The following is a 10,445-nucleotide window of genomic DNA, read 5'->3' as shown; positions in this document are numbered from 1 at the left end:
CTGGGTCAGGTAATCCAGGTAATTCTTCTTCTTCTTGTTATAAGTGTTACCCACTTAGCATGTAGATTATAACTCTTCCTTCAAAGAGTTCTTGTAGATTCTTCTTCTTCTTCTTTCAAGGCTTCTAAATAGCTTCAGCTGGAGCAGGTAAGCTGGAGCAGGTGCTGTTATCTCAGGTGAGGTCAGGTGCTTGAGTGAGAGCGGGGTGGCGATTTCCGGCCCTTTTATTCCCCCCTGATGATGGTTAGTTCATGGTACTCTCGTTCCTTGCATCGCGCCGTAGCCAATAACAGGTGATGCCGGAAGTTGCCGGCGGTCATCGGGCAGTAATTATCAGTGCCCGCGATCGTTCTCGCTACTACCGCGGTGATCAGGATGTCCGCTCCCCGGGTGAAGATAGGTGTGTTCGTGTCCAAGATGAAACTCGACATCTCGCCCCAATTTTTCGAGATAATAATCCGGGACGGATATTATCTATAATAACATCTTGGGCACGAGTCCTCCCTTCTATTCGTCGCTTATGACTCCATCTGGAAAAGGTGCCCGACTGAGGAAGTCAGCCCCAACGTTGTCACTGCCTTTGATCGCCTGGACGCGAATCTGGTATGTCTGAAGGTACATGGCCCATCTCATGATTCTGGCATTCCCATACTTTGCCTTCCCGAGGTAAGCTAGTGGCTGATGATCTGTCTGCAGGATGAACTTGGTGTTGTACACATAGTTGTTGAATTTCTTTACAGCCCAGACTACGGCTAAGCACTCCTTCTCCATAGTCGAGTACCGTCTTTCACAATTGGATAGTTTCTTGCTGGCGTAACTGATGGGGAACAATTTACCTTCCCATTCCTGCAGGAGGACAGCACCTATCCCTATGTCTGATGCATCGGTACGCAGGACATATGGGCGGCTCGGGTCGGGCAGTCGCAGCACAGGTCGGCTCGTCAGCATTGACTTGAGGGAGACGTATGCCATCTCCTGGGGTTCCCCCCACTGTACCCTATTGGGTTGGCCCTTCTTCGTCAGGTCGGTCAATGGGGCAGCAATGCTGGCATAATTGGGCATATACTGACGGTAGTATCCTGTTAAGCCGAGAAACGCCCGCACTTCCTTCTTGGTTCCGGGGCGGGGTGCCTGTTTAACTTTCTCTAGGTTGTCTTGCAGAGGTCCCATTGAGCCACTGTGGAGTACATGCCCAATGAACTCCACATTGTCCGTGCCCAGAATGCATTTTGAAGGCCGTACTGTCAGTCCAGCCTTATAGATTCTATGAAATAGTTCCTTCAGAAGTTGCAGATGCTCCTCCCATGTGGTGGAATGGACGATGATGTCGTCGATGTAGCTTTGCACCCCTCTCATGCCTTCAAGGAGAATCTTGATTGCCCGCACAAGAGTTGCCCCGGCGTTAACCATCCCAAAGGGCATACGTAAGAACTCGTAATGTCCATCTTGGGTCACAAAGGCTGTTTTGTGGATGTCCTGTTCTGCCACGGGTATTTGCCAGTATCCTTTGCTGAGGTCAATCTTCGAAAAGTACCTGGCTCCTCCTAGCCCATGTAACAGGTCCTCGGCTGTGTTCATCGGCATGGGGTCAAACTCCACTTTTTTGTTGAGCTTCCGGTAATCTATACATACCCGGTTCGTTCCATCCTTTTTTCTCACCACTACCACCGGTGCAGCATACGGGGAATGGGACTCTCGGATGACCCCAGCGTCCATCATCTCTTGAACTTCAGTCTGCAGAGCCTCCCTGAGACTATTAGGAATGGGATATGGTCTCATTCGTACTGGGTCCTCGTCGCTAGTCCGGATGTGATGGGTGATAAGGTTAGTGACTCCAGGCTGTCCCGAGAAAATGCCAAGATACCGCTGCATCAGATTACACAATTCCTTGCACTGTTCAGCCATCAACTGCTTTCCCATCTCGATTGTTCCACCTGTTTTGGGGCCTGCACGGTCAAGGGCCTCGAGTAGATCACCCTGGATAGCGCCCTCGGTGTCATCATCCTCCCATTCAATCACCGCTGCTGCTGCATTTTCCATGTCATGAGCTGGGTTAGAGTCGACTTGCTGCACGATGTGGTTGGTGGGCTGTAGGTTACTCGCAGGCTCCTCTCGGCGGATGTACTTCTTCAAAAGATTAGCATGATAGGTCTTTAGCTTGGCTCCCGCCCTCAGTTGGTACACATTACCCCGGCAAACTTCTACCATGAGGGGTCCCTTCCACTGCATTAGGAGCTTGTTGTGAGTGGAAGGCATTAAGACGAGGACCTCATCACCAGGTTTAAATACCCGAGCTTTTGCCTTACGGTCGTAATATTTCTTGTACCGCCCCTGAGCTCCCTCCAGGCTATCTCTTGCCAGTGCCATCGTGTCTTCTAGCCTTTTGCGCAAGTCAAATACGTACTGGTAGCTTGTCTTGACTTCTGGAGAAATCTTCTCTCCTGTCTACAGTTCCCGTAGGATCCCCATGGGGCCCCGCACTTCGCGGCCGTATAGCAGCTAAAATGGGGCAAAGCCAGTGGACTCCTGGGGTACTTCACGGTAAGCAAACAGCAGTGAGCTGATGTACCGATGCCACTGACGAGGTTGTTCTGCGCACAACCGACCGAGCATGGTCTTGAGGGTTCCATTGAATTTCTCGACCAAACCGTTGCTCATGGGGTGGTAAGGCGTTGTTGGGAGTTGTTTAAGGCTGAGTAGGCGGCACACCTCACTCATGCAGTCTGACATGAATTGTGTCCCTTGGTCATGGATGACTTCCTAATCGGCTGTAGATATCCAGCAGGGCTTCTGCAACCGCTTCCGTAGTTATCCTCTTCAGCGGGACTGCCTCGGGATACCTAGTGGCGTAGTCAACGAGGGTGAGGATGTACCGATGGCCTTCACTCGATGCTGGTTTTATGGGGCCGACAATGTCGATTGCCACTCTCTTGAATGGAGTATCAATCACGGGGGTTCGTTGCAGGGGTACCTTTGCCACTGTACCCCGTTTTCCGGTCCTCTGACATACATCGCATGATTGGCAGAAGCGTCTCACGTCAGCTGCACAGCCGGGCCAATAGAAGTTACTGAGGATCCTGTCCTTTGTCTTCCTGGTGCCCAGGTGACCGCCCATAAGGGAGCAGTGGGCTATGTCCATCACTTGGTCCCTCAGTGCTGTTGGCACAACGACCTGCCGGTGGGGATGCTCCTGCTTCCCCCTTCTAGAGGTGGACACCCGGTAGAGGATGCTGTCGACGGTTTCATACCAGATCTCTCGGCGTGCGCCTCCCTTCACATCTGAGAGACCCCTCAGCTTGGCCAGTGAGGGATCGAGGTGCTGCTGCTCTATCAGCTGAGCTTTACTTAGTGTGGTGCATCCAAAACTATCAGGAGCCTTCAATTTCTCTGTATGCTTTTTCGCAGCTGCCCGGGTCGCCACGGCCCCAGCAACATCTTGCTGTTGCTTTCCTGGTGGGCCTGCTCCTGGCACTTCCCCAATGATGAGATCGGCTATGAGGTCCGGCATGCATAGGCCATTGACTTTCCCTTGAAGATATGGAGTATTGATGGCAATTCTCACCGGCCATGCCCTCCGAACCGTGTTGTCCAGCATTCTTATTGACACTGGCTTACCGGTATATTCGTCGTCGGCCACGTACTTCGACCTCACAATGATCGTCGTACAGCCGGTGTCACGCAGCACTTTCACTCTCCGGCTACCCACTGTGCCCTCTACCAAGTTCAGCTTCCCACCACCGGCAAAGGATCCGACACCTGCATACAAAGGGACTGATAGGTCCAGGTCTTGCTCTTGCTCAGCACTTCTTCCTTGTTGTGCACCGTGCTCTGGGGTTGTGCGAACATCATCTAGTCATGCTTCGTACAAAACATCGCCCATTTCCATTTCCTCCACCTCTGCAGCCGCTGCACGTACTGGCATGGTTGGTGGTCTGCCGGCATAGTTTCTCTGGTGTGCTGCTGCCGTAGTGGGGCAGTCCGACGCTCTATGCCCTACACGATTGCAACGGAAGCACCGGTTTAACGGGTTGGCCTGCACAGGCCGATCACCCCTTACTCTCTGCGAAGCCCGGGGATCGGAGTTTGGCCGATTGTCGTTTTGGCTAATGGGTGGTCTCTGGGCAGGCTTGCTAATACTGCCGATCGCTGGCAGGCCCCGCGCCTCCAGGAAGAGGCCAGCATATGCAATTAACTCAGCACTATTCTTAGGGCCGCGATCACGTACAAATGTCGCCAACTCCTTGCTACATTTGCTCAAGAATTGTTCCTTGACCATCATCCATCTCACTCCCTCATAGTCTCGGCTCACCCCTGCTTGTACGATCCATCTATCAAAATAATCGTTCAGCCGACAGACAAATTGCAGTGGCGTTTCCTTTCCAGACTCCTGCTCACTTTCTCGGAACTTCTTGCGATAGCCCTCCTCCGTGAGATTATACCGAGCAAGCAGTGCTTCCTTGAGTACCTCGTAGTCAAGTTGGCTGCTGGGGGGCAGGTGGGTATATACCTCGAGGGCTGCTCCTGATAGCGCATTCCCAAGAAAGATTGACCACTGGTTGTGAGGCAGTTCTGCGTGGGTGGCCCAGTTTTCGAATCTCTGTATGAAGGAGTCGATGCTGTCCCGCCCGTCAACGAATTCGGTGAAGGGGAGACCTCCCTTACACGACCGCATGTTGGGGCTTAGTGGCTTCGACTCTTGGTCCTTTTGTTTTTTCATCATCCATTCTTCATGTTCCCGTTGCCGCCGCTGCTCCTCCAGCTGGCGCTCCTGGAGTTTCCGCTGCCGTACCTGTTCCTTCCTCTCCTTCTCCCGCTGCTGATACATACGCTCCTCATCCTCCCGCCTGAGTTTTTCTTGCTGTTCAATGTATGTTAGGACTTCCATCCCTTGGAGGCCAAACTCCCTGGCTTCTTGCAGGTAATCCCTCATGGTGGCTTGACTACCACTGACTGTTTGATCCTGGCAAGGTCGCCAATGTCACAGGTTCTTCCACGAGTATAGAATCAAACAGTCGGGACAAGGAAAGACCAGGGCACGTTTCTGTCGTGTATTATTGAGAGACGTACACTACACGCATTACAAACATAAAATAACACATCACAAGAAAAGCACATATGTATGTAGGCACGAATAAACAGTAACACTAGGTACTTGATCACAACGTTTCGGCAGTCACTTCACTTAGTATTCACTTCACTCGATAATTACGTCTTAACAGTCACTTCACTTAGTATTCACTTCACTCGGTAATTACATCTTAACAGTCACTTCACTTAGTATTCACTTCACTCGGTAATTACGTCTTAACAGTCACTTCACTTAGTATTCACTTCACTTGATATTCACTTCAAGTAGTTCACTTCACTTGAAGAAGAGAGGAGCACGGCCACGGAGAGAAAGAGCGGGGTATATACTGGAACTCCCACCGAAGTGGAAGGGGACAGTTAAGTTAGACAAAGAGTTCAGGTGAAGATAAACAGTCAGGAAAATGAAGGAAAGTCGTAGTTAAAGTAGTGGGAGGACGAAACTCCCTGTCTGACTCGTTGAGATATTGAAGTGTCATGTCCACTCAAAACCTTCTGGAAGGCCTGCCAGGTCGGAAGGTGAAAAGTCTTTGTTGGTTGTTGATTCTTCTTCTTATCTGTGGGGGTGAGTAAGTTGAAGAGGGTTGGGAGGAAGGGGTCTGGAACTTGGGTTGGGGTTAAGGATAAGGAATCTTTATTATTTATTCATTAAATAGAGTTAGTAAAAAACAAAAAAAATGTTAGTATTTTTTTTTTTTTTTTTTTTTTTTTTTTTTTTTTTGAAGCGTGATAAAGCGGAAGAGGAAGTGGTGAAAGGAGCTGGAGAGATAGTGAAAAGAAACTTGGGAGGAGATAAAGTGAGAGTTAGAAAGTTAAGTAGAGTGAAGTGAAGAGAGTATTAGCTTTTTATTGGAGTTGGTCTTGAGGAGAAGGAAGTTGAAGTGAATAATGGAAGTGTGTAAAGTGAAGAGGAAGTGATGAAGGGAGCTGGAGGGATAGTGGAAATGAAATTTGCGAGGAGATAAAGTGATAGAAGGAAAGCTGAGAAAGGTGGAGAAAGGAGAAAAGATAAGTTGTAAGACCAGGAGAAAGAAGTCAGAGAATAGCTTGCATGTGCGCCCTTAGTAGCTGAACAAAGCCCCGGGTCAACCCCTCGGGAGGCAGCCAGAAACCAGAACACCTAGCAGGCTATTTTTTAAGGTTTTTTTTTTTTTTTTTTTTTTTTTTTTTTTTTTTTTTTTTTTTTTTTTGGATTTTTACATTCTGAAGCTCTGCCCACGCTGCACTTCGCCGACCTCGCACGTCACCTCATGCATGATGTGCCGTGCTTGACGTTGAAGTGGAGCCCTGTGGGTTGGCTTGTAGTCTGGGTTAAAAGGTGTTAAAAAATCTTGAGTCTTGATTTCTTGATTGCAGGTCCTCTTGAAGTTTACTTCTTCATTCTTGACTTAATCTTCTTTTTGTGTTCTCCTCTTCATGGTTGCCTCATTACATCATCGGTCTCCTGTACCTGATGCCGTGAATATGGCCTCAACTTCTTCAATGCCATTGATTCTGCTGAGGCTTTTGGGCCACCAGGCATGTGTGCCTTCTGGACGAACGTTGAGGCGATTGTAGAGCTCCTCATCCTCATCTTGGATTCTTGTCCATCTTCTTGTGGCTTGATGGTGGAGTCTCTGGTTGATCGCCTCGATCCTTAGTCTTTGATGGATCTCTCGTGCAGTGACTGCAGCCCTAGTATCTTTCCTTTGTCACAGTAGTCCACTGCTTCCTCGTCCACTATCAGATCTGCTGTCTTGAACTTGGCCACAGGAATGACTTGGAATTTTCTCATGTTGGTTGAGATCTTCCACTGTCTTTCGTATCGATTGATGGTCTCTATGGCTCTGGCAGTTCTGAGTGCCATCATCTCGATCGATCTCCCTTCGTACTTGATTATCTGAGTGATGTCGTCGGCATACATATAGTGATTGCTGCCATGTGATGGTTCAGGCAGATCTGCTGTATAGATTGTGAACAGTGTCGGTGAGAGGCAGCTTCCCTGTGGAACTCCACTCATGAGGGGAATTGCTTCGCCGACTGTATTGCCGACGACTATTCTTGCGCTTCGACTTTCAACAAAGTCACACAATAGCTTGGTCAAGGACGTCGGGAGGTTCAGCCTGATGATCTTAAGTTTCAGGCCTGTGTGCCAAACTTTGTCGAAGGCTTTGGCCACATCTCTCAGAACCACATTGACTTGGTTCCTTTCGCTCATGGCATTGGCGATTTCTTCATATATGATTGCAATGGCTGTTGATGTTCCTCTGCCTGGTCTGAAGCCATGTTGCCTGGGATTTTGCAAATCGTTAATCTCCAGGTGATTTCGCAATCTTATGTTCAGTATCTTTTCAAAGATTTTGCCTGGGACTTCCAGCAGAGATATGGGTCTGTAATTCTCCACTTTTCTTGGATTTTTCCCGGCTTTTGGAATCATCCTGACTCTTGCTTCCTTGAAGTGGTCAGGGAAGTAGCCAGCAGTGAGAGAGGCATTATATATGTTTGCCAGTCTCAGCAACATCTTGTTTGGAAGATTTTGCAGGATTGTTTTGTTGATCCTGCTTTTGCCTGGAGCAGTTCTATTCTTGAAACTCTGAATAGTTCTTTTGACATCTGTGGGGTTGATTTTGGTCATTAGTGGATCTGTGGGATCCAGTCTAGTGAAGTCAGAAGCAGCTTCTGGATATAGGAGGTGCATGTGCCTTCCTATTTCCTCTATGATGGTCTCCTCGAAATCACTGTCAAAGTTCTCTTCTTCTTCTTCGGTAATTCGGAAACAATTTCTCCAATAATTTCTGAACAGGATTTCTTGTTCTTCTTCTTCATAAACCTTCTCATCCTGTTCGTTGAGGAGGTAGCTACTTCTGCTTTCACTTCTTCCCATCAGTTTCTTTATTCCTGACCAGAAGGACTGTGGATCTTTTCGGTCCCATTCCACTTTTCGAACAAGTTCTTCCCACTTGTCATTTGCTGCTCTCCTCCAGTGGTTAGAGAGTTCTCTTTGCAAGCTTCTATATCTTGCTCTCAGGTCTTGTGTCCATCCATGAATCCCTGCATAGTGCTGCAGGTGATTCGACTGTATATTTAGCAGTCTTACTTCAGCTGTTAGCCTTGGATGGGGGATAGTCCTGTGGTTGCTCTTGGGTACATGATGAGCAAGTGCAGCTTCAACATCGCTGTACCACTTTTCGACTTCCTCGTCAATCTCTTCCAATGTTGCAGTCCTCAAGTTGGCTGCAGGCTTAGACTGGAGCTCATCCTTGATTCCTCCCCAATTAGCCATTCTAAAGTTGAATCTGCTACAGTTTAGGCTTTTCAGGATTGGGTTGGATGATATCTTGAGGATGATGGGCAGGTGATCACTGGTGCTTGCAGGGCCTGGTTCCATGATCACGTTGTGATGGGCTTGGTTATTGCACAGTGCAATATCTGGTTTGGTTGCTGTGTTCCCTGTGATGTAAGTAGGGAAGTCTGGTCCCATGTGGATTAGATCTCCATCAGCAACCATTCTAGCAATAGCATTGCCAACCATGTTGCCTGCTCTATTGTTTAGCATTGGATGGTTGGCATTGAGGTCTCCCACTATGTATGTGGGTAATCTTCGTCGAAGTAGACTGTACAAGTCTTGCAGTGGCACAATTGCCCTTCTTGGAGGCAGATACATTGTAGCCACTACTATTGGACCTCTGCTGGTCTCTATCTCCATTACCAGCATTTCGTCAAAGTCGTCGAGGATCTTATGTTTGATTTCTCTTCTGACTGCTATTGCTATGCCATCACTTGCTTCTCCAGTCCTGTTCCTCTGATAACATAAGTAGGGGAACAGTTTCAGCCTGTCTGTGTCCTTCAAACCATGACTGTTGATCAGGACTATATCTATATCTTTAGGGCTCTATACATGCCCGACAGTTCGTTCCTACGAACCATAGTCCACTTGAGGACGTTCTGCTGAACTACTGTGATGGTGTGATTCACTTAGATTTGGCTGCAGGTCCATCTTCATGCCTCTCTTGGGACTCATCATAGCCATTCCTCCTCTTCCTGTAGGACTCAGGGTCGAGGTAAGTGATAGCCACACCAACGAGATTTAGGGAGGCTGCCCTAATTCTCCTATCGATGATACTGGCACATTCATCAGATTTCAGCTTCTGATTATTGTAGGAGTATTTCATCTTGCCATTTTTTATGTATTCTGCAACATCATCATCATCAATATTGCCGTTTGTAACGGTTTTCTCGGCAGTGTACAGGATGACTCCTACAGCTTTGCCCTTTGCTTCCCTGGCCTTCTTCACATTCTTGCACCTGTGTGGGGATGGCACCCTCACATACTGGGGTACTGGTGCAGTGGGCTCTTCCAGTGGCGGCATTTCTTCTTCAAGAACTGGCAGTTCTGGCATTTCTTCTTCTTCGAGTGTTTCTGACGTTTCTTTGGGAGTGTCTGAGGGTTCTGTTGGCAACATTACCCTCAGGATGCCTGCCGAATTAACGTCGTTAGGAAGGTCCATTTCGGGAAGGTTGTTTCTCCTCAAGGCTAGCTTTGCTTGTTCTGCAAAGCAGCCTGGTTGGGCAAGGTTGGCCAGGTGAGCGTGCATCAGCGCGATCAGGGTCTTGACAGCTAGGTTGTTTGGCAGCTGCATAATTGGAGGCTGTGTCTCTTTGATAGCCGTCTTTGTTATTACGGCTGTGGCTTTGGCAGTCTTTTCGATCGTTTTCTCGACCTTTGCTGTAGCCTTTGCAGTGTTTTTTTCTACTTCACTGAGTAGTCTGGACTCTTTTTGTACTTCTTTCTCTTGCTTCTTTTCTTCGACTTTTGTGATTTCTTTCCTTCTTATAGGGCAGCTTCCAGAAAGAGTTCTGTGTTCGCCTCCACAGTTTAGGCATTTTTTCGTGGTACTTTTACATGATGTGAACCGATGCCCGGTCTGACCACATTCACTGCATATTTCAGAATTCTTCTTTGTGCATTTCCCTTTGACGTGACCATATTCATAGCAACTCATACATTGAATGACTCTGGTGAATCGCTCTTCCTCGATCTGGGCAGGGTTAATACTGTAATTAAAGAGGATGAGTCCTTGCTCTCTGATCTTATTGGCAGTCAGGATGTCTGGGAATCGTATCTTTACTATCCCATGCTGTGGCATCTTGTATACTTCTTCAATATTGGTATTCAATTGCTTAGTCAATTCTTCTTTTATCTCTTCATTTGTATGGCTGGTGATATAAGTGTCAACTTTTTTCACCACAATGGTCATCTTGGCTTTGGTCTCTAGAGGCATCTGTGGGGCAAAACCTGAGGACAGGAGTTTTCGCCTAAAATCGGGAGCCATGATTTTGTCAGCATCTTGCAAAGACTTTGGCAAAACAAGGTAGCCATT

At 48.0% G+C, this 10,445-nt stretch overlaps 1 protein-coding gene across 1 annotated transcript in view; it reads right to left on the bottom strand.

Moving 5' to 3' along the window:
- Positions 1-507: 507 nt before the first annotated feature.
- Positions 508-10,445, bottom strand: part of LOC147466775 (uncharacterized) — a 9,983-nt gene continuing 45 nt past the window's right edge. Inside the window, 5 exon segments of the mRNA XM_086534415.1 lie at positions 508-2,048; positions 2,100-2,758; positions 2,760-3,828; positions 3,913-4,960; positions 10,311-10,445. The exon segment at positions 10,311-10,445 is cut by the window's right edge and continues 45 nt beyond it. Coding sequence (XP_086390541.1) covers positions 508-2,048; positions 2,100-2,758; positions 2,760-3,828; positions 3,913-4,960; positions 10,311-10,445 — 4,452 coding nt within the window.

This window comes from Penaeus japonicus, unplaced genomic scaffold (genome assembly GCF_977035675.1).
Source record: "Penaeus japonicus unplaced genomic scaffold, GWHDUDI00000001_assembly GWHDUDI00000041, whole genome shotgun sequence".
NCBI classification, from domain to species: domain Eukaryota; kingdom Metazoa; phylum Arthropoda; class Malacostraca; order Decapoda; family Penaeidae; genus Penaeus; species Penaeus japonicus.
Note: the sequence above shows the minus strand (reverse complement) of the source record. Positions and strands in the feature narration are given on the sequence as shown.